General features: G+C 43.3%; 1 protein-coding gene across 3 annotated transcripts in view; it reads left to right on the forward strand.

Annotated features, from left to right (window-relative positions):
- MYH11 (myosin heavy chain 11) overlaps positions 1–27,045 on the forward strand; it is a 97,301-nt gene continuing 70,256 nt past the window's right edge. For all 3 annotated transcript variants that reach the window (XM_034783322.1, XM_034783323.1, XM_034783324.1), the window contains exons 1-3: positions 1–139; positions 12,503–12,864; positions 21,549–21,705. In XM_034783322.1, the coding sequence (XP_034639213.1) occupies positions 12,520–12,864; positions 21,549–21,705 (502 nt within the window). In that variant the 5' untranslated portion in view covers positions 1–139; positions 12,503–12,519. The remainder of the gene's footprint in view (positions 140–12,502; positions 12,865–21,548; positions 21,706–27,045) is intronic.

The raw sequence follows: 27,045 nt of genomic DNA on the forward strand, positions 1-27,045 counted from the left end.
GGGCCCCTCCCCATTGACCAGATTCTCCTCCTCTATATAGGGAGGCTGCAAAGGCAGAGAGGATTTGGACTGTTCCAGCTGTTAGCTGTACAGGTTCCAGACTCTCCAATTCACACTCTGCTTCCCTACTTGGATATCTGTAAGTACTACTGTGACTGAGGACTCTCCTGCCTGGGGAGGGGACTAGGAGTGAACAGATGTTTCTAACATAGTTACTTTAGCAATCTAAGTTATCGTGTACCTTTGCAAAAGCAATTTATTTGTGAATTACTATTCAGCTTATGCTCTAATAAATTTGTTAGTCACACTTGCTGCTTAGGGTTACCAGATAGCAACTATGAAAAAACAGGACAGGAGGAAGGGGGTAATAGGCGCTTATATAAGAAAAAATCCCTAAAAACAGGACTGTCCCTTTAAAAACAGGACATCTGGTCACCCAATTGCTGCTTTACTTAAACTGTATTGTGACAGACCTACAAAACATGCTTGTTTGGCTTACACCTGATTTGCATATTGCAAACAGAGCATTCAGTTTAAAATTCACTGAAAGATCCTGGTAAACTCAAAATCTCCAAGTGGTGTGAGAAATTCATAATTTGTTTTATATCACTGCCATAGCCGCATCTGTTTATATAGAGATGTAGAGAAACAAATACCCAGTAGGTGTTGTGTGTAATATAATAATGCTTTGCAATTCTATAGCCCCTTTTCCAGACAATGACAGGCACAAGCACTAATTAACTTTATATGTGTATCCAGTAAAGATGCTCTAGTAAAAGCAGTGGTAGTTTAGCAGCAGGTTTTCTTTATATGTTTTCAATACTAATATATAAAATAACTTAGTTTTAATATTTAATTGATTACAATCTAAATGTATTTGATTAAAATATAATTAGCTTTGCTAATTTTTTGTTTAAATGCACAGCAAAAAAATCCTTTCAAAATACAAAAGAAAAGCATCACCTTTATTATTACATAAATAATAACAGATTTTCTTGTTAGGAATAAAGAGATTGCACTGCTAAATCAGATATCTTCACTGTTAGTGAGGTGCACGTGTTAATATAGTTTATATGCATAGATCTGAAGATTTTTTTTTCCTTGAGAGGAAGAAACTAAGCAATAAACTCAAGTTTGTAATAAAAGTGATGTGAATAAAGAAAAAGGTCAGTAGATGGCAGTATATAAAGCATCATTAGTATCCCAGAAGAAAAAAATCTCACTGACTTTTTATATTAGCATTTTTTTTTAATTAATCAGAATATGACCCTTCCAACCTGGGATAGAAAAGTCAGTAAACCTGATTTGTTATTTCATTGTTAGATATTTTGTAAGATATTTTTATTGCAAAAAAATGTTCATAAATTTTATGTTAAAATAAATCAAATTGTATCTTATTCAAAAGTTTCCATTAGCTATCAGCTCCTAAGAGACCCTTTGTAAAGGGTTGATATTCTGAACTACTAATAGTCAACATCACTTTTAAACCTCAACCACTGAAACCAAAAGTATGAACTACTGGAATATTAACTACTGGAAAGCTAAAAGCTTGATTGAGTGGTAGTTTTAATTTCGTGCATGTTGCTGCTCTGGCAGTATTCACTTGGATGTAAACAATGATTTTTATTATCACATTTGCAATGGACATGTTACTCCCTAAAAGGTATTTGTTTTGAATTTGTTATCATTACATTTTTGTGGAACAGTTAGTATTGAGAAGAACATGACCATATATGGTAGCATCATGCATGGATGTATGCAGTGGATCCAGAGCTCTTTACAAATTACTATGACTTATTAGTTGTGTATCTGTTGGCTTTTCTTTTAAACCTGTTCATATTATAAGGAATGAGGGAAAGCTTCTCTAGCCCTTGTCGTTCACTGCTCTAATTAAAAGATGGCTCAGTACATGCTGCTTATATTCTAGTGAACAAACATCCATATTCCAGAGTATATTGAGGCAAATTCACTTCTGTGGATAGTGGAGTTAAATTGGGCAGGAAACTGGTCTATTAACTTTTTTTCTACAGTTCATAATGTTGTAATAACCTGAGATAAAGCAATCATTCTGATTTCTTTGAAATCTTTAACTAGCTGTCAGTTACACAATCAGAGTTATGTAATAATTTGAATTATGAGAGACTGGAAAGTCTGCCAAGCAATCAAAGTAATTAAAATAAAAATAGTATACCTAAGTTTTTCAGTACTGACAATTTCCTTAAATGGAGAGTTTAGAAGAGAGAGCCATATGAAACAGTTAAAATATTAGTGCTTAAAACCAGCTCAAGAGAAGTTAAAGCTATTAATAAATTAACACTTTCTATCTTCAAGTGTTGAACAATGTTAACTAATTAACATACATATTAATATCCTCGTTGTTTAGGTGGGAAATGGACATTCAGAGATTGTGTCTCATAGGAGAAGTCTGAGAGCCAATATTAGAACCCGGGAGTTCCTGGTTCCCAGTCCCACACTCATAGTATACTACTGTTGATTGCTTCAAAAAATTGGATATATCAAGGCTAGTGAATTTCACATATTGGGGGGTTGACAACAAAGCAGCATGGCACCTCATGTTTGATTTTACTGACATCAGTGTCACCTGCATTCTGAGTGCGATAATAGCCACCTAAACCTCCTCCAGTCAGAAAATAACAAACTATTATGCCTGTGCCAGTGCTTTAATTGATGTGAGGCATGGGCTGTTAAGTGCAGCTCCAGAGCCATGGAATTCCTTTTAAGAATATTCTTTATGTTCAGATCTGTTTGGTGGTTAGGGGGTGGAAATACTTCCCCACTCCCCTAGCTCCCCGCTCAGCAAAAAAAAAAAAGAGAGATAAAGATCTTTCTAAGGAGTTATCGTAGCACAAAAAATTATGAATTTGGGCCAAACAGCTGGTTACTTGCTGTGTTCTCTGCTCTGATACTCCTTATGAGGACAGGACTTGTTTGTGGAAGTCATATTGTGCAAATGGTGATGGGCAGCCACTATTCTAACAAATATTTCCCCTAAGCCTGTGATAAGCCTTTTATAGTGGGAGACATGTGCTGTAGAAAAGATGGGTGAGGAGTAATTGCTTTCCCATTTAAACAAAAAAGTCTCTCTTAGCTAGGACCAGGGAGGCAACACCACTTGATCGACAACGTTTTAATTAATTGCACTTCCTGGAAATGTTTATACTTTTCTCCAAGAACAATATGCACTGTGTATATTTATTGTAAAGCACAGCGGTCAAATTCTGTCCTTTGAAATGAGGTGCAATAAAGACCATCTAGAAACGATCTGGGGTTGGGAAGAAAGAAGGAAGAATATCCTTTCCTGAGAACGTAGGGGTGTATGTGCATGTGTGTTTGTGTACAAATATATATTCTTCACCCCTTTACACTGCTGATTGGTGCATTCTGAAGGCCAAAAAAAAAAAAATCACACTTCAAAAAGGTTTTGTGAGCTACGGAGATGTCATCTCTAGCAGGGCTGATTGAGCAGCAGTCAGAATAGGGAGATTCCATCTCAACCTGGGCAACTGCCCCAGCTCTCCTTCTGTTTGATGTGGGGATTTCTAAAAGGGCCCTGCAGCACATCACTATGTATAATTGTACATGTAGTGTTGTGGCAAGACCAATGTTCAAATATAAAAGTTTGATTTGTTTTAGCACCCAATTGCAGGGATGGATTAAAGCAGGATCTATGGGGCCAAGCCTGGGGGTCATAGGGTGCTTGAAACGAGCAGTGGGAGAATCAAGTGGCAGCACACAGCTGACGGCTGACTATTGGCTGCCTGCTTGGGTGGACTGGGTTGCCTTACACAAGTGGGAGATCAAGGGCTCATGAATGGGAGGAAGAAAAGAAACCACCTGGAGGACCTGGGGGCGAGGGGGGATTAATAAATGTCTTTTGAGGAGGGAGAAATGTAGGTTAATTTGAGTCCTATTTATCCATAATCTACCTTCCTAGAAGTTTGACACATAAAGGGTGCAGTGAGAAAGCTTAACATGAGCAGCCTTACACAAGTGCTCCTGACTGTAGACCAAATCCTACTCTTGGAAACATACATGCACCTCCCATTGAATTCAATGCATTCTGCACTGACTGAAGCTTCTGGGTTCTTTTCAGGGCTATGCTCCTGCAGAGTGAAGTTTGGCTCTCTTGTGTAACAACTCAAAGTAGTCGTTAACTTCATTCCAAAACTCTTCCAGAATCAATAGCAACAATCATGTTGAATATTCTATGTGAATAAAAAGACTAAAACTGTGTTATGCCCCTTTGTGGGTTCAGCTGGTGCCAAGATGCAATGGGTGAATTTTCCATCTTTCATTCTTCTGACAATGCTAGTATCAGTAAAATGAAGACATTTAGAGGAAAGTCACGTAGTGGAGTTTGAGATTTCCAAAGGAGTCTAAAGAAGTTAGGTGCCCAACTTCCATTGAATTTCAATTAGAGTTGATCATCCAACTCCCTTCAGCCCCTCTAAAAATCCCAGTCTTTCTTTAAGGTGTATGATTCATGTTACTCTCAGAGATCCATGTGACACTTAATATATGGAGATATACCTATCTCATAGAACTGGAAGGGACCCCGAAAGGATACTAAAGTGTGTGTCCGCTTTGCCAGATAGAAAATTGTTGTGTGAGTATGTTCACACTGATTCAAGTCTCCTTCCAGGTGAGGACTGTTTTGGTTAGCTGTGTGTAGTCACACTGGTTGACTGTAGTGGTCCATAGCATTCTGGTCTTTGAATTCCCTCAAGATTAACTTTTTCTTTGGATGCTGTGAATATTCAATTCATTCTCACCAGGGAAAGGCCTACCTTTTGTCTCTGGGCTATTTTCTTCCCTTTCTCCCATTTTTCCTCCCTGCCTTTTCCTCCTCAGATTTGCTGCCTCTCTTTCCCCAATTCTTCTTCCTGCAGAACCGGGCAACTGACCAGTCACATATTCTCTTCCCTGCTTTAGTGCCTTTGCTACCATCACTTTAACTCCTCCTCGTCTTCCTTGCTGCAGCAGCAAGGAACCTAACTGGGGACCTCTTTTCTGACCTGTTGGAGCAGGAAGAAAACCAAACAGCCACCTTTTCATCCCGCGCTGTAGTGTGTGTGGTGGGCTAGGGGAGACAGCTTACAACTATCTGTGCCTGCCATCCCCAGCTCAGCCACTTGCTGACATCTTGTGGGCAGGGGATCAGCCAGAGTACTGGAAGAAGCTGCTGGTTGGGAGTAAGCTGAAAGTTGTAGCTACTTTGTTGAGGAAAGGAGCTGTACTGCGGCTGCTTTATCCCAGTGCCATTAGAGTTGGGTACAGGATGCTAGTACAGCATCCCTGCTTATACCAGCCCTGTTTGAGTACCACATTAGATGAGGCCTGAAGTGCCAAGACTTGTTTCAGGCTTGTTACATTTTTACTGTCCCCTTCTTGTGCGCATATCTATCCTTGGACAGATGATCTGTCACTATCTATATACCGTGGAAAGAGTAAATTAAGCTAGCTTCATCAGTCATGGATCTCAGAGTTAGTCTGAGTCTGCTGCTAAACTCTTAACTGTCTTTTCTTTTTTTTCTCTTGACCTTTTTCTTAATCTGGCTCTTCCTTGAGTGCAACAGAATTAAAATGGTTTGAAGTAGTGTTTGGCAATCGTTTGTTTCCATCCTTTTTTGGAATGCAGCCTGGGAACTTGTTCTTTCGCTAATTATTTCATTATTACATTGGCACTTCAGTATGCACCCAGAAAATATTTAGATAACCAGAAATTTTGTTTGTCTCTCAACTCTGTTAGCTCTGTATTGAACAAGAAACAGGGATGTGGCAGGCTTTTGCTACTCATTTTAAAGCAGTGCACTGAAAATCTGAATTATAGACACTAATTATGCATTATTTTTCTGTCTGATCTTTTGTGTAAAACCTCCAAAAAAAGAAATAAAAGCGATAAACCTATGATCATGTCATTTTAGTGACATCAAAGCTTTCAGTTTCCCTAGATGATTTCAGACACAGTAATCCAAAATGACAATGATCTTGCCCCTAAAAAGCGTCTCTCAGCCAAATCAGTCCTATAACGCTTCACCAATTTTCCTGCTTGACTGAGCAGATATAACTGGTTAGGAGGAGCAGTATTATGTGTAATGGCAATACATTCCCCTTCTTCCTGTACCTCAGTCAACTTCTCTGCAGAAGCACAGGGAAGAGCTCAGTCTTTTCAGGACTTTAACAAATAATAAAACTGCAGAGAGAGTGCAATACAATTTCATACTATAACATTTAATATAGAAAGACATTTGCTACCAGCGTTAGGAATACCTATGAAAACTTTTCCTAAAGAGCTATTTTGTTGTATCTCTACTGGGTTTTCCCAAACAGATTTCACCAATTGGTTGCTGTTATATAAGTTTCAGTGCAAGGACTACCTTAGCACCTACACATGCACACTCCCCTCCAATCTTTTCACAGACATGACTTTTCAGTCTCTGCAGTGTGGCATCAGAAGTGCATATGTATCACCTAGGCTCCTCAGAGCCAGAAGAGACTGGCAGCTCCAAACTCCTTAATCTCCTCAGCAAAGTAGTCTGAACAATCTCATAGCCAGTAGCAATTCTAGTCCTGAAGTCAATAGTTGCTGTCTCCTTGGCTTCCAGCAAGATAGGGAATTTGGATCCAAAATGGCACAGGGTCTGGAACACAGGAGATGCATCATAGTCCTGCATTGTTCAGCTACTGAGTCCCCAAGAGTGTCACCACGTCCCCTCAATCTTTTCCCCACTGAGCTCTGATTGGCTCAGCTCTCAGATGGTGAATATGTAGTACCTGTGCGACTGCTTGCTCTGAATGAAAGCCTTCTGCATTGTTTCAGAGAGAGCTACTGAGCATGCCCAATAACTACCACATCTCTTCCTCTAAATGCCTCTGTGCCCTTCTAACTGACAGTATGTCTTCACAGCAAAAGCTGTGAATAGTTAGGCTATCTAAACCAGCTTGAATCCAGGCAGCACACGTAGCAATATTGGTAGTACAAGCCCAGCATGGACCCTGGGCATGTACTTGACTCATAACTTCATCCTAGTTCAGTTTATGAAAAGGTCCAGCTAAGCATTACTTTGTGACCCCATTACCCACAGAGAGCTCACAATTCAAAGTGACAAGTGGCCTAAATAAGCATTGTCCCTAGCTTATATATTTTCTTCCTCTGACTCCCCATAGTCTCATTATTTCTTGTGTGGTGCCCATCACCATTGTATTTAGGTCTATTTTTACATGGTTTAAAATTATTAATACCAATCAATATTTTCAACAAAGAGAAAATTCAGGCTTGGTCTACGCTACAAAGTTAGGTCAATATAAGCCACCATAAGCCAATATAAGCTGACTTAGTTTGCATATGTCTACACTTAAATTTGTCTCCCACCGACATAAGTGTCCTGTTACAGCAACACAGTAAAACCGCCTCCCCAAATGACATTGAGCTTGGGTCAACGTACTGAGATCAATGCAGCGCAAGTATGGATACTGTGTTACTTATATGGACCCTAGCAGTCCTACAGTAGCTGTCTCACAATGCCTGACAGTAAAGGATCCGATCACAATTGTGAACTCCACTGCTCAGGGGTCACAGAGACCGGAAGACAGCCCCTTCCTCCCCGTTAAAGTCACGGATATTTTTTAAATGTCTTTTCCTGATTGCCCAGCTTGGCAAAACACCCAGCTACTGTCCTTTGTTGTGTGCAACTGCCCAGCTGACATGCCGGCTACATGCTCCTCACGTGCTCCAGTTTGGGGTAGACATGAGATATTGGATTTCCTTCGCTTGTGGGGAGAAGAGGCTGTGCAAGCACAACTACAGACCAGCAGTAGAAACATGAACATCTATGAGCAGATTGCACAGCAGATGCAGGAGAAGAGGTATGACAGGGACCAGCAGCAGTGCCATGTGAAAGCAAAGGAACTGGATCAGGTATACCAGAAGGCAGGGGAGAGGCAAACAGTTAATCTGGTGCCAGGCCACAGACCTGCCACTGACAAAGAGCTGCATGCCATGCTTGGCAGAGATTGCACCACCAACACCCCACAGACCACCCTGAATACCTCCAAGGAGCCCAAGTCACAGGCCCCTGGCGGGAACAGCGAGGATAAGGAGTAGGTGGAGGAGGAAGAGGCAGAGGATGGGGGACATGCGACTAGGGGGTCCTATTAGACTCCACCATAGTCCAGTCAGTCCCAGCAGTTGAGCATGGGTGAGCCCAATGCACGGGAAGGTATCTCAGGTAAAAGTGTAATTGTATTTCCCATTACAATGATGTACAGATGGCACCCCCAACTTAACAGGACACAGTTACTGCCTTTTCATTAATTTACTCCTGCCAGAAGAGGTGACGGTACAACAAAGAGAGGTAGTGTTGCTACCTGCTTTTCATTCCCCTGTAGAATTGGGCAATGGAAGGGGGAGCATGTGGAGCAGTTTGTTTACGTGCACAGGAGTGTCCACTGAATTCTTCTCAGAGGAACTTTCATGGAGGTACTCTGCAGTACTCTCCTGAAGGGATGGCAGCCTTATTTCTTCTCCGCAGACTTTCCCACTCCAGTCAGCGATAACTTCAGCTGGAACCCTTACAGTACACAAGTTAGCAGCATCTGGGCCTGTGCAGCTTCAGGACACCAGCAGCCACTGTGCTTTTGTCACCCCAAGGAGCGAGATGTCAGCTAAAATCACCACCGACTGTGGAAATGGTGCCAGTATTCAGTGCCATTGCCCTATACTCATAGTTTCAGGGAAGTGAGCAAATCCTCATTTCCCTCACCCTGGCTGGCCATACTCAGCATGTCTGGTGCTGTGAGTGGAGCCATGCACAAGCACTCCGAAGCAGAAGTGTCAAAAGCAGGTCTTGTTTAAAACTTTAGGGGAGCAAGGGAAGAGTTCTGAATCTTACCTTGGCATCTTAACTTTCATGTTCTGTTGTGACTATATCGACAATGGTACCTCTGCGTCTTTTATCTGTAGCTGCTGCCGTGGCAGACTTGAGGGGTTCCCCCTCCACATCCGCGGAACACCTGAGGCAGAGAAGGAGAAGAAAGAAGACGACTCGGGTTGACATGTTCAATGAGATCTTGCAAACCAGTGCTGCACCAGCCCATAACCAAAGGGTCTGGAGGGGGAACATTGCAGACAGCCTGGAGAAGGAAAGAGTTGAAAGGAGAAAGGCCCAGGAGCCCTACGAGGAAAAGGAGAGGGAAGCGCACCAGGACATAATGGGGCTTCTCTATGCTGCGGACTCTTGTGGACCTACAGGTTCAACAATCCCAGGCTCACCTCCCTTTGCAGTCCACAGAGAACTCCATTACAGCACCTCCCTACTCACCTCCAAACATTCCACCTGGCATCAGGGTCCCCATCCCTACCCCACCACTCCACCCTGGGCAACATTAAGACAACCACAGCTTCACATACTCTGACCTGGGAAAGCCACAGTTGCTGTATGTGTAGGTAAAATGGATAAATATGTTCTTTCCCCGTGTAAAGTTCTGTTCCATTAATTTATTTTTTTAAATGTATTTGCTTTTCAATTGCACAGATTTTTCTTTGCACTGATTTTGTTACTGAATAAAATTCTATTATTTGGAAAATCATTCATTTTTATTAGTTCAGGACATGTGCAGCAAGGTGCCTAGCAGTTCTGAAAACACCCAATTGTTACTGTACAGTGTGACAGCTCATAGGATAAGTGACGAACATTGTAATAATCAAAAACGTACAGCAAGCACCGCAAAATTAATAGGGGCATCGACAGTGGTAGATTCATAGATGTACACCAAGCACCACACAATTTCTAACTAGCCCCAAAACAGCAAGGCCAGAGAGAGCACAGTACACAATGCCTTACTTTGACTCATTGTTAAACTGCTCTTTCAAATCCTCCCTGAGCCAGATAGCTCCACGGTGAGCTCTCCTACTAGCCCTTGTGTCTAGCTGTTCAAACTCAGCAGACAGCCACTCCACCCCAGCAGCAACTTTCCCCGCTTGGCTTTACAGATGTTATGCAGGACACAGCAGGCAGCTATACCCATTGGGATGTTTTTTCACTGAGATCCAATCTTATGAGTAAACACCAGCATCCCTTCTATCAAGAAAATGTGCATTCAACTGTCATTCTGCACCTGCTGAGCTGGTAGTAGAATTCTTCCTTGGTACTGTCGAGGAGGCCAGTATATGGCTAGATGAGCCAGGGGAACAAGGGGTAGGCCGGGTCCCCCAAGATCATTATTGGTTTTTCAACACCACCAGTGCTAATCTACTAGCTGGGAAAGAAAGTCCCTGCTTACAGCCTTGTGAATAGTCCTGTGTTCTTAAAGATGCGAGCGTCATGCAACTTTCCTGACCGGCCAACACTGATATCAGTGAATTATTTCTGGTGATCCACCAATCCTTGCATAACCATAGAAAAGTATCCCTTTCTGTTGATGTACTTTGTAGCAAGGTACCCTGGTTCCAAAATAGGGATATGCATGCTGTCCATTGCTCCAACCCATTTCAGGAACCTCATTGCTGCAAATCCATTAACGACGGTGTGCATATTGCTGGGACTCACAGATCTGTGTGGCAGGAGACAATTAACGGCCCTGCACACTTGCAAGACAATGGCCCCCTTGAGTGGATTTTCCAACTCTAAAATAATTTCACACTGACGGGTAGCAATCCAGCATTGCAAGTTGCCAGAGCACCGTCACCACTCACTTCTCCACTGTCAGTGCAGCTCTCATTTTGGTCTCTCTACACTGGAGTGCTGGAGCAAGCTCAGCACACAGATCTAGGAATGTGGCCTTGTCCAACTGAAAGTTCTGCAACCACTGCTCATCATCACAAGCCTGTATTATGATGCAATTCCACCACTCAGTGCTCATTTATCGGGCCCAGAAGCTGCACTCCACCATCTGTAGCTGCTCTGTGAACACCACCAACAAGCTTGAACTGGTTCTCACTGTGTCCCACAGCAGTCTGTTCTCCAAGAAATCATCACGCTTCTCATTGCTTTGATTCTTCTCCTGGCTCCATAAATACCAGAAGATCATGCCTCCTGTGCTTTCAGAGCTTATGACAATAGTACAGAGCTGTGCAAGCTCCCAGCTTCTGTTAGAGATGGTGGATTGCAAGGGTTTGTGGGATTTTTTTTAAAAGGTGCAACAATTATGGGATATAGATGACATGGGATGAAGACAGTTGCATGCTGGGAAGTTGTCCCTTTGCTCCCTGTCATTCCTGGATTGTATTATCAAAACTTCCCAAAAGACCGTTCACTGGATGGTGGTGGGTTGCACACTGGGATACTTTCCCCTCGTGCACCTCACTGTGCACTGACACAAGAACTCCTGGTGAGTATGCCCAGCGTCAATGTAAGAAGCTAGGTCTGATGCACACAAGTGATATAACAACTATGGTGGATTTATGCCGATGTAACTTGCATTGACCAAAGTTTGTAGTGTAGACGTGGCCTCATACTGCATGCCTGGCCCCTCAGCCTCTCAATCTCCCCATAATTATTCCCCTCTCTCTACTCCCACCCAACACACACACACAACACTAAGTTATATAGCCTTAAGGAACAGAAGTGGTCAGACCTAGCAAATAGATTAAATGCTAAGGAACCTGAAGTTCCTGAACTGCCTGGACCAAAAGGTTAATTTTAGACTGCTCCATAAAGGCCTGAGCCAAAGACTACTGAAGTCAATGAAATGATTCCCACTGGTTTCAATGAACTTTGGATGAGACCCTAAAAATGGCCAGGTTAATGCTAAAATAGATTGTATGCAGTGTTGTAGCCGTGACGGTCCCAGGATATTGGAGAAAGGTGGGTGAGGTAATATCTTTTATTGGGCCAAATGAGTGGCAGGAGTGAACTCCAGAGGCAGTGACCTTCTAGTGAGAATGCTTAGTGCTAGAGGCACGAAGGTACACAAGGTCAAACACTGCTGCGCTACAATGACATGAGTGGTTCTTATCTACAATGTATCTTTCAGTCAAACTGATCCAGAATACAACTATGTATGTTGTTGCAAGCTTTCATATATATATATATATATATATATATATATATATATATATATATATATATATATATATATATATATAGTTTATAAATTGCAGTAAATTTCTGTAACATTTCTATGCTCTTTTTTTTATCAGATTTTACAGTTTCCCGATAAGACTTTAATTAGTAACAATTTCCTGCAAGAGTCAATAGTATTTTATAAATACCATATAATTAACAGTTTTAGAGAGATATTAGTGAACTCCATGCTGCCCTGACAGGATTAAGGCAATTGAGTGATGGTGGCAGCCGAATATAAATTAATGAAAATCTGCCCAAACATCTTTTATGGATAGATTCAGAACTACTAGGTGATGTCTATGACACTAACAATAGTGCTATGTAACTTCTGTGCGATCACTATTTAACCATGTTTTGATTGGAACTCCGAATTCACATTTGCCTTCTTTTAAAACAAGGTTTTACTTTCTCAACAGGTGACTATTGAGTCAAAATGGCACAGAAAACTCAGCTAAGTGATGATGAGAAGTTCCTCTTTGTAGACAAAAACTTCCTTAACAGCCCACTTGCCCAAGCAGACTGGACAGCTAAAAGATTAGTATGGGTCCCCTCAGAAAAGCAAGGATTTGAAGCAGCCAGCATCAAGGAAGAGAAAGGAGATGAGGTTGTCGTCGAGCTGGCAGAAAATGGAAAGAAAATTACAGTCAGCAAGGATGACATCCAGAAGATGAACCCTCCAAAATTCTCCAAAGTGGAGGACATGGCAGAGCTGACTTGCCTCAATGAAGCTTCAGTACTGCACAATCTAAGAGAGAGATACTTCTCAGGTCTAATTTACGTAAGTAAACTCAGATTCATCGCTGTTATCTGCTGATGTGTTGACCTAGTCCTGTCATGAAACTGACACACCTTAGCCAATGCAGAGGTTCTGTGTTTCTGAACAATGACCTGTGTGGATTATGCCTTTCCTCCTGATGCTTCCCAATGTATAATGCATTTTGGTCCATGTTTCCATTTGACTTTTTTTGTATATTCTACATTTCCCCGTTTGACTTCTCCTATTGTAACTAAGGATACAGCCTCTGTAGCTCTTTTGCACACTGGCTCAGGAGAAGGCCCAAAGGCTTGCTAATTCTGAAAGAACAGTGGTGACTTTGGAGGTTTTCCTTAGATAATCATAGAATCATAGGACTAGAAGGGACAGAGGTGAAAGTAAGCCGGTACGCCCCGATACGGCGTACCGGCAAGAGCCGATGCGCCATACCGGGGTGGCCCGGCTTCCTCAGGTGGCAATTAAAGGGTCTGGGGCGCCCAGCAGCGGCTGGAGCCCCAAGCCCTTTAAATTGCCACCAGAGCCCAGCTGCTGGAGCCCTGGGGTAGCGGCAGCGGGGCTCCGGAGGTTATTTAAAGGGCCGGGGCTCCCGCTGCCTCTACTGCCCTGGGCCCTTTAAATAGCCGCTGGAGCCCCACCGCTGCTACCCCAGGGCTCCGGGGGCTATTTAAAGGGTCAGGGCAGTAGAAGCAGGGGAGTCCTGGGCCCTTTAAATAGCCCCCAGAGCCCTGGAGTAGCGGTGGGGCTCCGGCGTCTATTTAAAGGGCCCGGGGCTCCCGCTGCCTCTACGGCCCCGGCACTTTAAATAGCCGCTGGAGCCCTACTGCCAGAGCCCTGGGGACTCCGGCAGCAATTTAAAGGGCCCGGGGTGGTAGCGGCGGCCAAGCCCTGGGCCCTTTAAACTGCTGCTGGAGCCCCCAGCTGCCGCTGCTACCCCAGCGAGGGAGGGCACTTACCGGTACAGGGCGGGCTGGGGCTGGCTCTGACCCCCCCCCATCCTCGCCCCTTCCGCCCAAGGCCCTGCCCCTTCCGGGGGCCAGAGCCGGCCCCGCCCCAGCCCTGTACCGGTAAGTTCCTATTTCTACTTTCACCCCTGAGAAGGGACCTTGAGAGGTCATCTAGTCCAGTCCCCTGAACTCATGGCAGGACTTATAATAGTTAGTCCTGCCATGTGTGCAGGAGACTGGACTAGATGACCTCTCAAAGTCCCTTCCAGTCCTATGATTCTAAGTATTATCTAGACCAGGGGCTGGCAACCTTTCAGAAGTGGTGTGCCAAGTCTTCATTTATTCACTCTAATTTAAGGTTTTGCGTGCCAGTAATACATTTTAATGTTTTTAGAAGGTCTCTTTCTATAAGTCTATAATATATAACTAAACTATTGTTGTATGTAAAGTAAATAAGGTTTCAGAATGTTTAAGAAGCTTCATTTAAAATTAAATTAAAATGCAGAGCCCCCCGGACTGGTGGCCAGGACCCAGGCAGTGTGAGTGCCACTGAAAATCAGCTCGCGTGCTGCCTTTGGCATGCGTGCCATAGGTTGCCTACCCCTGATCTAGACCATTCCTGACAGGTGTTTGTCTAACCTGATCTTTAAAATCTCCAATGATGGACATTCCACAAACTCCTGAGGAATTTATTCCAATGCTTAACCACCCTGACAGTTAGGAAATTTTCCCTAATGTCCAACCTAAACCTCCCTTGTTGCAATTTAAGCCCATTGCTTCTTGTCCTGTCCTCAGAGCTTAAGTAATTTTTTTCCCTCTCCTCCTTGTAATATTGTTTTACATACTTGAAAACTGTTACCATATCCCCCCTCAGTCTTCTCTTTTCCAGACTAAACAAACCCAGTTTTTTCAATCTTCTCTCATAGGTCATGTTTTCTAGACCTTTAATCATTTTTGTCGCTCTTCTCTGGACTCTCTCCAATTTGTCCACATCCTTCCTGAAATGTGGTGCCCAGAATTGGACACCGTACTCCAGCTGAGACCTAATCAGTGCAGAGTAGAGCAGAAGAATTACTTCTTGTGCCTTGCTTACAACACTCCTGCTAATCAAACAAAGAGCCCCAATCTTGTTCCTATTGAAATCAATGGGGTGTTTTTCCATGGACTTCAATGGAAGCATGAGTCAGCTCCCAAGTCAAGTATTTCAGTCCTACTCTCCCCTTCTCCTTCTCCCCCCTCACCGCCTCCAAAAAATGCAACACTACCAAAACACTACCCACCTATAGGGCCTAACCCGTCAGTCCTTGTTCAGGCAATATTCCCTTTGAAGTTAGTGGGGTTGCCAGGGTATAAATCAGCACACAGGCTCCAGTTCAGCTAGTTACTTCAGCACGTGCTTAAATTTAAACACCTGAATAGTCCCAATGGAAATCAAGTAGAACTACTTGTATGCTTAAGTGGTCTGATGAATCAGGACCATAATTCTGTTCAGTATATTCCATTCTTCAGCGAAAATGTTTCCTTTTTTGTTCAAATTACTGATCAAAACAATTTGGAATTCTCTTGATGATCATGTGCATTGAACTTGTATAGCCAAGATATTTCCATCCACCAGTCCGCACAGATGTATTTTATCATTACCAAATCCTATAATTAATCATAACTACATCTACTGAATTGTAGAACAAGAGACTCCATGATATCCAGTAGGGACTTCACCATTGCTCTTGATTTTACGTGGAAGACACTCAGATACTGCGGTGATGGGCAGCAATATAACGCCCCAAGATGGATAAATTGTGCTGCTGTGATATTTGTCACCAGTGATTGGATGGAAATATGGAGCTGGTCTGACAAATTTTACTGTTGCTTTTAAAACTTGCTCATTAGTAACATGAAAATCCTTAAAGTGGAAAGTAGGAAATCAGGCAGAAAATTAGGTAGTTATGCAGTGCTACAAAGAGACTTATTAATCATCAAATAAAACCTTTTAAGAGGTGTAAAATCTGGTGCCTTTCATTTGGGAGCTTAATAAACTTAGCAAAAACAAGATCTCTGAAAGAAGTTCACTAGTGCAAGTTTCAGCATTTGAGGTTATGATTAGATTCTAATCTGAGAGAGGAATATATTGAACTATTTGTTAAAGTGTCATTGAAGTGACACCATCAATTTAGAAATCACACTTCTGTCTAAAAATGTTTTGCTGCTGTTACAAACAACACTTAACATAACTGTAAATGAAAGAAATTAGAAGGGGAAATTTTATCCCTTTTTTGTGCGTTTACTTTGCTCATTCGACAGCACTTGTGAATAGTCAGTTCCACTCTCTCTTACATAGCTACTCGATTTCCCTTGTTACAGGACTTTCACGTAGCAAAAGAGGAGAGAAAAACATTTTTACAAACAGGAAAATGTGATTGTAAAAATCATAAAAATTGATGGAGGACACAAGAGCAAGCATAGTATCTGAAACTACTTTAAACTTTCTCATCTAACTAGATTTCAATATGATGGTGTTAATTTAACACACATAAATTAATATAATTTGCAGTACAATGGCTCACTATTTCTTGCAGCAATCTAAGGAACAATAGCTTCCATCTGCTGTTCTGTGATATACAAAACTAGCCATCCTTACTCAAGCACTTAACACTAGTGAACTCACTTATAGTTCAGAAAAATCGGCAGGCATTTAAACAGAGCTCCTAGCTTCATTCCCATTCATTTCTTAACTAATTGGAACAAGTCTCACCTCACTTTTAGTCATGCATTGACTTCTTTGGAACACATGGACATAACGGAGAGAAGATTTTGACCTAAATTGTCTAAAAAAAATCTTTTTCCCTGAAGGACATCTCTAATGAAATGTAGACTCCTCATTTTGCTATAGACAAGGATAACTTGAATAGAAAGTTCAAATTACCTGCCCTGTCCATTTACATTATATTGTCTTTTTAATATACATTCAACAACAAAATTGGACAAGCATGATAAAAGCTCCCTGCATATAAACTTTGAGGAAAAGATTAAGATATGTCCTTTTCTTTAGTGCTTACTAAAAGTATATGAAATGGGGATATTATCAGAGGGAAAACAACCTGTCCATGTAGAACTAGCATTTAAGCCAACGATGCTGTTGAGTTTGCTATTATTCCCTGCTGGTATTATCTTATTTAAGAAAATATGATTTGAGCACTTCCCAAACATAAACTCTAAGCACATTCAAAACCAGTGTTCAGTTTTCTTGAATGATACTGGCTCATTCGCTGCTGTTTTCCCTGGGGCAGGCTGAAGCACTGGAAGAAGATAGAACCTTTACTTCTTTCACTGTAGCAGACACTCCTAGGGTGGCTATTTTCTGGAAAAACTCCAAGCCTGTTTTAGAGCATCATGGAAAATTCAGAAAGAAATAAGGATAAAAATTGTCCTTCCTCTTGCTATCATATTTCATGTTGCTCAGAAAAAATAGAATCTGCCTTCTAAACAACCAAGTCCTACACAATCCTAGATCAAAGGATGATGATAAACATGAATATCGGTAAAATATTGCATATATATTTCGAGCAACAAGTGACAAAACTTCCCAATTGACTCTATTGGGAGCAGGAACAGGCCATTTGTGTAGATAGATTAGATTAGATTGATAATCTCCCATTAAAACTAAATTATGTCACTATGAATCCTGGGAAACACCCCCCCCCCCCAATTTTTGCCTTAAAATTCAGACAGTATTAAAATATAGGAAGAATATGTTTGGACTAGAACCAGATTAGCTCATGGTGTTTTTCCTTAAATATTTTTTATCCTAGTACCATATAACAAAAGACACATTAACACAACTCTCTGACTATAGGTCAAATTTTAGGGTAGAATTCCACTCTCTGATTTACATACTGGAGGCCAGAGTCTCAGGTGGTATAAATCAGCATAGCTTCTTTGGATTCAGTGAAGTGATGTTGATTTAACCTGTTGTGGACCTGGCCCTGGATGTACACACTACTGTTTGGCTCACACTCCATGGCTGGGGGATTGATGTTGGTGGGAGATTTGCTCACATAGTCAGAGCAGTATAGTGAAGGTCAGGCCCATTGTTCAAATTGGAAAGACAAATAGAGTCCTTAAAGTCCTACTGGCTGTGTCTTTCAGCATTGACTGTGAGGTAGGGCATTGCAAGGTGAGCAGATTCAGTTTCCAGGGCATGGCTGTATCAGATTAGTATTTGTCTTTCTGAGGCTTGAAGTAGGAGAGATGTAAGGAGGTTGCCCAATTCCAGTAAGTGCAACTCAATCAGACGATTAGAGAGAAACCATAATGACCCAACTGCCTGGAACTCAAAGGAAAATGATGTGCTTTTAACGGAGAGAGCAGAAGGAATATTTCTAACACTAACTGAACACACAGAGTTTTACATCCTTAGTGCTTACATAAGATTTTAAAGGCTCAGTTCTCTCCCAGGAGTCTGCAAGGACAGCTGTGGAAGAGGGGCGTTCACCTCCTGGGGGGGTAGGGGCAGGAGTAACATCTGCACTTTCTAAGAGGAGGAGTTTTAACTTACAGCCTGTGGTTGGTAGGAGTCCCATCAGTAGAAGCTGCCCAGAAGATGCACTGAATCAACACGTATCCAGGGTGCCATGGTCCTGCCCCCATCCCTAGATGGCCCAACCGATTTTCTGGGCTGTGCCTGCCAGCTCTAGACCCTGTGTGGACTGGCATGTGGGTGACTTGAGCTTCTGAATCCCCCTGTCTTGGCAGACTGTATCGGTGGGGGCTGGCAGCTTGATTTAACCCATGCAGAAATATCTTTTAACACTAACTGATAGATGATCATTAAATCTTGGCTACAGAGTGCTTCATATGCACCAATTCTCCTTCTCAATACCCTTACCAGGTAGGTACCTGGGATTGTATCTAAGCTTTCACAAGTTGGGAAAGGAAGATCTCAAGTAATTTGCCCCAAATCAGACAGAGCTTATGTCATAGCTCAGATTAAAAACCTGGACTCCTGTGCTTGGATCAGTAGCTCATATTGTCTCCCTGCCTAAATAACCACTTCACTATAACTTCTTACTCTTTAAGTCCCTGATTCAGCAAGGTACTTAAGCACATGCCTAACTCAAAGTACAAGAGTTAGCCTACTGACTCCAGTAGGACAAGTCACATGCTCAAAGTCAGGTGATTTTTAAGTACCTAGCTGAACTGAAGCCTAAGTTAGAACTGTTCTTAAGTGGGAAGGTTGTAAGCTTTTTCGGGGGGAGGAAGTGATGTTAGGTATGCAAGATAAAACTGCCCAGCTGTCCTTGCTTTTAAAAGCCTTAAGGGAATCAATCTTTCAATCACTATGTAACCTTAAACTGTTATTTAAACTTCTAATTGTTTTAGACATATATAGTCCTTCAACATTGGTTACAGGAGTCTGAGACAGATTTTTTTTTAACTGAATATTTGCCCAGTACCAAGGAAATCCCACTGTCCATTTAGCTCTTCTCCTCTCTCTCTCCAGTATACGGGATCATTTCAGAATGTTTGGAGTTGGGATTTCCCTTCAAGGCTCCAGTGCCAAAGAGAATCCAGTGTTAGTAACTAGTGACCTACCATCACCAGTTCTAGCGTAAGGACCTTGAAGGAAGTGAAGAGCTTGACCATACTTTCCTTGGTATCTCACATAAGAACATGCAGAGGCAGCAGCAGAGTTTCCAAAGGTGGTAGAAGTGGGAGCATTGGGGTCCTTTGACCTAACCAGAATGGACCACAGGAGTTCTCCTGCCTAGTGCAAGTAACCGACCAGTTGATCAGCACTGCAAACTGATGGATGCTATTTCTGTGCTTGCTTAATACCATATACGGTGTTCAGTTGGTGTTTAAAACTTGTGCTGTTTCCTAATAAAGTCAAGAAAGGGAAATCCCTGTGTCCATATTTTAAGTCTCTGCTCAAGGACATAAGCCTGCAGAGATGCCTTTGCGTGGTCACATTTTGGAGGTTCTTGTGATGGCTAGCTGTACAGCTAGACCCATACTCAGACATATTCCTTAGATCCAGGAAGGGAAAGATCAAATAGCAGCAGCCTCCTGTGAAATAACTCAAAAGGTATATTAAAAAACTGTCCAATAATAATTCATCTATATAAATATAAATTAAAGTAATTGGAAGATGTTAAATTCTTAAACTATTTTAGTTTATATTTTACAACACACTTTTTTCCTTATAATTTTCTTTTTTAAATCTAACATGAAGTTTTGATTCTGAATAAATGATCAGACAAGTTTATAGTTCTTTATTTGTGAATTGTTCAAGATCTGCTAGCTAGCCAGAGTCGTGCAAACAAATTTCAGCCTGTGAAGTGCTTGCAAACTGTTCACTTTGACTACCTGCTCTTCATTATTTGTGGTACGTGATTAATCACTTACAGCATGTGCTATTGTTTCTGCTACTGATTGGATAGCTTAAACCTTTTAAAATAAAAGAGAATAATGAAAAGCAAATGAACAACAAGTAGTCAGTGTTCTTGTGTGCATGAATATCCTTATTCACATGTAAAGACCAATCATTCCCTAAACTCTTGTGTTAACAAAACCCCCAAAGCCAGGTAATAAAGATATACATATGGTATAACCAAGCCGCAATTTGGATCTAGAATGAGTTTTTGCAAACAATCTTCGCAATATTCATCCAGCTCTACATTATATACATACCACCCTACTTTTAAAAAAAATCAATTTCAGTTTCAAGTTTTTTCCCCCAATTATCCTGAGATTTTAATTTAGCAAATTGCTATCTGGTTAAACAGAGGTTGTAACATTTTTCAGCTCATTGAAATTGCTCATATGCAGATCCGTAGGCATTTCCATGTACATACAAGCACTAAGAATGGTGGTGCCAGTTCTGCCCATTCACCCTGTGCAACCCCAGCAAAGTAACTGCAGTCAAGAACTATGGAACGCAGTGTGCAAAGTATGATGTTTCTATAGAACTTTTTAAAAGCAACAGAGAGTCTTGTGGCACCTTTAAGAGTAACAGATGTATTGGAGCATCAGCTTTCGTGGGTGAATACAGGAGCTGCGCCAGGGTTTTTGCTGCCCTAGGTGGCAGCGCTCCTCCTCGGAGCATTCGGTGGCAGGGGTCCTTCCGCTCTGCCTCTTCGGGGCGCTTCGGCGGCGGGTCCCAGAGCGAGTGAAGGACCTGCCACCAAAGCGCCCCGAAGACGTGGAGTGGAAGGACCCCCGCTGCCAAATTGCCGCCGAGGATGGCAAAATGCTGCCCCCAAATCCTGCTGCCCTAGGTGACCGCCTAGGGTTGGCTAGTGGAAGCGCCGGCCCTGGGTGAATACCCAGTTTGTCAGACGCATGACATGCATCTGACGAAGTGGGTATTCACCCACGAAAGCTTATGCTCCAATACATCTGTTAGTCTTAAAGGTGCCACAGGACTCTCTGTTGTTTTTTACAGATCCAGACTAACATGGCTACCCCTCTGATACTCTATAGAACTTGACATTTGAACATTCTTGTAGCTATCTCTTATTGTTAGAGATGATTAGGTGGATATGTAACTGAAAATTCTTACTTCACCCATGTATACATTCTGATTTCTCCATGGATAGATCATCGTTGTGTTGTATAAAAGGCTTTATAGGAAAACAATTCACTTATTAAAATGTTGTCTTAAATATGTTTGATCTTCATGTCTCTCAAGCTCTTGAAACATTCTGAGTTACACCAGTCTTCTCTGTTCGGTTTTCCTTGCAGACTTATTCAGGCCTCTTCTGTGTTGTGGTAAACCCATACAAATACCTGCCCATCTATTCAGATAAGATTATTGATATGTACAAAGGAAAGAAGAGGCATGAGATGCCACCCCATATCTATGCTATTGCGGATACGGCATACAGGAGTATGTTGCAAGGTAAGGCTGGAAAATATCCTGGCTTAACAATGTTTATAAAATTTAGAAATCCCTGAGCAGCAACAGAAAATGATTGTTATAAACGTTTATTCCAGCTAGGAAAGGAGCACAGTCAGAAGATTTATAGCTCTCTTCAATTACAGAAAAGTAACGTGGGCTTTCTAAAACTTCCCGAGGAATTCTTTGGCAGGAATTGCGGTCCATGAACATTATGTGACTCAAAAAGGAAAAACAATCCATTCACCACTCTGAGTGGAGGCATGTGGGCAGGGTTTAAAGTCAAGCAAATAGTTTTGGCAAATACGGGCATGGAAAAAACTCCCTTTGTACCAATGGAGACTATTGCAAGGCTAGCTGCTAAGTTTTGCTGACTCCTCGTCAGAGTTGCTGTGCACGCGCTGCAGTAAGTAAAGCCAAGTGAAATCCAGTAACGTCTTGGTGACTATCATTTGGTTGCATTCTCACCTTTTGGAGCTGGGGTCCTATCTTCGGCATCAAGGATGCAATCAACCTTCTAACAATAAAGAGCTGCAGTGGGAACAGGATCAGACCCAAAAAGTAATGTGGAAGAGACTTTCGAGGTAACGTACCTCCTCCCACTTGTGCTGTTGTCGTTTTATCATAGAAATAAAGGATTGGATGGGGCCTCAAGAGGTCATCTAGCCCATCCCCCCCCATGCTGAAGTGGGACCAAGTAAACCTAGGCCATCCCTGACAGGTGCTTGTCTAACCTCTTCTTAATAAGCTCCCATTATGGGGATTCCAAAACCTCCCTGGGAAACCTATTCCCATACTTAACAATCCTTGCAGTTAGAACAGTTGATCCCTGTCTTCCTTATAACAGCCTTTAACACAGAGGTCCCCCACCTGTGAGGTATGCCCCTAGAGGGCATGGAGGAACGTCCAGGGGGGTGCAGCAGGTCCCAGGACAGCCCCGCAGTGGGGCAGGGAGGGAGCACCACCCATCCCCTCCCCACCACCAGCTTTGCTCTGGGCCTGCTCCCACACCTGGCTCCTTCCCCAGCTCCTGTCCCAGCACCTGCCCCCGCCCCCAGCCTCAACTGCTGGCTGCGGTCCATTCCCGGCCCAGGGCAGAGGCTGGGGGTAGGGCCAGGAGAGGAGCCACACCTGGCTGCGGGCCCGGCTGCCAGCTCCCACCACAGCCCAGCTGCGGCTCCACTCCTGCCCCCAACTCCAGCCCCTCTCCTGGCTCCACACCCATCCCCAGCTGCAGCCCCAGGCTTGCCACACCCCGCCCCCCCAGACCCGCTCCCGTCTCTGGGAGGGCAGCAGGGTGCGGACAGGGGCAAGGGGGGGGTGCAACCCTCAAAAGTTTGGGGGCCGCTGCCTTAACATATTTGAAGACTTATCAGATCCTCCCCTCAGTCTTCTTTTCTTTAAGTTTCTAGTCCTGTTTGTCCACATCTTTCTTAAAGTGTGATGCCAAAAATGGTCACAATATTCCAGCTAAGGCCGCACCACTACAGAGGAGAGTGGAACAATGAACTCCCATATCTGACATATAACACTCCTGTTAATACACCCCAGAGTGAGATTAGACTATTTTTTGCAGCTTCATCACATTATTGACTCATATGCAGTTTGTGATCAACTATAACACCCTTGCATCTGAAGAAGTGAGGTTCTTACCCACGAAAGCTTATGCTCCCAATACTTCTGTTAGTCTCAAAGGTGCCACAGGACCCTCTGTTGCTTTTTACAGATTCAGACTAACACGGCTACCCCTCTGATACTATAACACCCAGATCCTTTTCAGCAGTACTACCTCCTAGCCGGTTATTCTCCATCTTGTCTCTGTGCAGTTGATTCTTCCTTCATAAGTGTAGTCCTTTGCATTTTGTCGCTACTGAATTTCATCTTGTTGCTTTCCACTATAAATCTGTACAGCCTTATTTAAAAACTCGTAGTCTACGAACAACAGATTTTGGGTGGTGGTGGGGAATAGAAAACAATCAGTTTATAACGCTGCACTGGTACAGGGTAAGTTGACATACTGGTCTACTATCTCAGAACCGGCCACAAATGTGGTCCAAGAAACTGGAGTTCAGATGAACTGCACTCTTTCTCCCCCGATTGTTTGAGATGGGAGCATTTAGATATTGAAAGATGCTGAAAAATGCAGTTCAAGGGCCCAATCCTGCAGTCCTCACTGACAAATTTTGCCTGAGCCAGAACTCCCAGATTGGGCCCTGAGCTTGCTTGACTTGGGAAAACAAACCAGGAATGTTTACTAAGCAGTATTGCAGCCCAATAGCTGAGCTACTGTGAAGTATGCATGTGTACACAAAAATATGATTGCTATTCAGAGGAACTGGCTCAGCAAAGCATTTTGCACCCTGTATTATTTGTGTGTCATTTTCCTATGTAGTCAATTTATTCAAAACTCTATGAAATACCACAAGAAGAATTGTTCTGATGCTGTATTTGTGCCTCCTCTGTAACTGTTTGAGAAATATTCTTGGCGATCTTAGTTGCTAATTATAAGGAATCAAAAATTAAAGTTGCCCATCCTTAACCAATAATCTGGAATATCATAAATGGTGGCTATTGCTTCATTCACAAGACTTACCCAAGACATAATGAAGGAAGCTAATTTCCTGCTTTTCCATGAAAAGCAGTGCTCCTCTTGTATAAGACTGGCTTTGTTGTGTGATTATGTAACACCAACAGACCCTGGTTATCAGGATCGAACCTAGGACCTCTGGAGCTCAGTGCATGAGCCTCAACGGCATGAGCTAAAAGCCACATGGCTATTAGCTAAGGCTGTAGAGCAGATTCATTAATCTCTCTCTCGCTAACTGGTCTCGGTACCACTAGATGGGACAGAACACCACACCCAGGAGGTGTGTGCGTTACAATTAGTATGTCAGATTCTGCTTGCAGCCTATATTAACTGACCATAGATAAACAAGCTTCAGCTGACTTTAAATACCTAGCAAGGTATTTTAATGTAGTTGGATATTAATGTGGAAATACATCTGCTGCCTATAGGTCAACAGTTTCAGATACTGGGGGCCTAAAGTGAGGCCCCAGAATCCATATTTAGGACCAAAGTAAGTAGCCTGATTTTATTATTATTATTATTCCCCCCACCCCCACCCCAGAAGATGTGAACACTCACAGCTCCCTCTGACTTCAGTGGGAACTGTGAGTGCTCTGTACTCCTGAAGATCAAGCCACTTACTTAGGTCCTAAATATGGATTCAGGTGTTCAACTTTAGACATCTACACTTTTGGACATTGGCCAGAGCATGTAGAAATATATATAATCCTATTTAAATCCTGGACAATCAAGTAGGTGCCATATTGTATCGGCCGTTGTTAGCTTTGTGGCTGATGTGATGAATGCACAATTTGCTTTTCTTATCTAGAAAAGACTTTGGCTTCTTCAGCTGAGTGGGAATGGAAGATAGGGTCACAGTCTGACATGCGGTGCAGCGGGTTTTGACACTTCACTGTAGTGCACAGAGAAGATATCAACGGACAACGTGCCTCCCTCCCCTAATTATAGCAGCAGTTACTCTTATAAACACATGCATATAAAATCCTCTTACAGTCAAATTTATTGCATAACCATACAAGAGTCAGATGCTGGAATCTAACTTAATGAGATCAGGGAAGTCTCTTTCCAGAATAGCATAACCATGGTAGAGTAACCCACTCAGTATAAATTGATGCCATATCCAGTCCGTACTGTTTCAGAACTACCCCTTGACATTAGGGATGCAGTGCTGTGTAGTGGCTAGAGCTAGAAACTCAGTCAGGTTATGCACTGAGGTGAAAGAAGAGAGGCGTGTGAGAAGGATGAAGGCCAGGCATCAGTGCCTCTCTCACAATTTCACCACCACCGGCCACAAATTAGCTCCTGACTGGAATGGTGCCTTTGCTCCATAGGAAGCTTGTTACAAGGTAAAACAGCAAGGATCTGGCTGACATATGATCCAACAGGGGTTTAAGGAAGTGGTTTCCTCTTTCCCGGGAGAGATGGGCAAGGGAAAAGCCTCTGGAGATTACAGCCCAGGTAGGGCAGGGGAATTACTTTGGTTTTAGTGTCACTTATCAGTTTTAACCAAAAAACTGTGCCCTGAGGCAAGGACCTGAAACAGACTTGGGCCTGCATTAGTTCTTTCCTGAACTGGTGAGATTGCCCATGGGCTTACAGAGCATCTTCACTCTTGCTTTTCCCAGCTATCTCCCCACCCTCCTCCGTCTTCCTGAAATTCACTTGCCGTTGAGAGATTGCAACGTGCTCATCTCACAGATTTTACCTTGGAGGGCTTTGGTTTGTTCCTGTGTTTCCTGTTGTGTTTGAGTGGTGGCGTTTTAGGAGTTGTGGTGGTTTTTTTTTTTAAAATGGCAAATAGAATTCCTTGTTTGCTGACCCTTTCCTTTTTGGACTCCTATTGCTGGCACCAGTTCTGAGGGGATCTCTGTTGTTGTGGCAATGTGATTAATGTACTTCTTTGAAAGTGACCCTTCTTGACAGCAGAGAGGAAGACGAGGGGTGGGAGAGAGAAAAAGGGGGAAGAGTACATGAGACGAGCCTAAGAGGAGTCTTTAACTGGATGTACTTTCACTGTCTGTAACACTCTAACCCTTCTCCGCAGCAGTTCAAAGGAGGAGTAGTCCCATGAGATCTTGTCACAAGCCCAGGACACCCACACTCTTCTTATTTTGTTTATTTACTTGTAAATGGCATTTTGGATTCTCTCCATTTCAGAGAGCGCCCCAGCTGCTTTTGATGCTTTAAAAACTGTGCTTTTGTCTGTTTGTGCTTTGCACACCTATCCAAATCCAACCTCAAAATATCTCCATTGATTCTGCCAGACTTTACGCCCGGTTGGAGTGGTGAAAGTGCATTTCAGTGAGAGTTGCGGGTGAGCTAGAGATGTATATACAGGGCCGGCTTTAGGCCGATTCAGCCGATTCGGCTGAATTGGGCCCCGCGCCAAGAAGGCCCCGTGCTGCAGCTGTTCACCCCGCCCCCAGCTCACTTCCCCCTCCTCCCCTGCCCTGCACGCCCTGCCCCCTCCCCTGCTTCCCGCAAATCAGAGATTTGCGGGAAGTCTGAGACTAAGCAGCAGGGGCGGGCCGGCCGGCAGCACGAGGTATGCTGGGGTGGGGGCGGGAGAAGGGCTCCGGGGAGGCGCGGCCCGTTCCCGCAGGCCCCAGCACGGCCCCCGTGGCCCGGCTCCGGCTCGGTCCCCCCCGGCCCTCCTGCGGCGCGGCTGGGCTCGGGGCCCCCCCGGCCCCCCTGCGGCGCGGCTCGGGGGCCCCCCAGCGGCGCGGCGCGGCTGGGCTCGGGGCCCCCCCGGCTCC

The sequence above is a fragment of the Trachemys scripta genome, chromosome 10 (assembly GCF_013100865.1).
Source record: "Trachemys scripta elegans isolate TJP31775 chromosome 10, CAS_Tse_1.0, whole genome shotgun sequence".
NCBI lineage: Eukaryota > Metazoa > Chordata > Testudines > Emydidae > Trachemys > Trachemys scripta.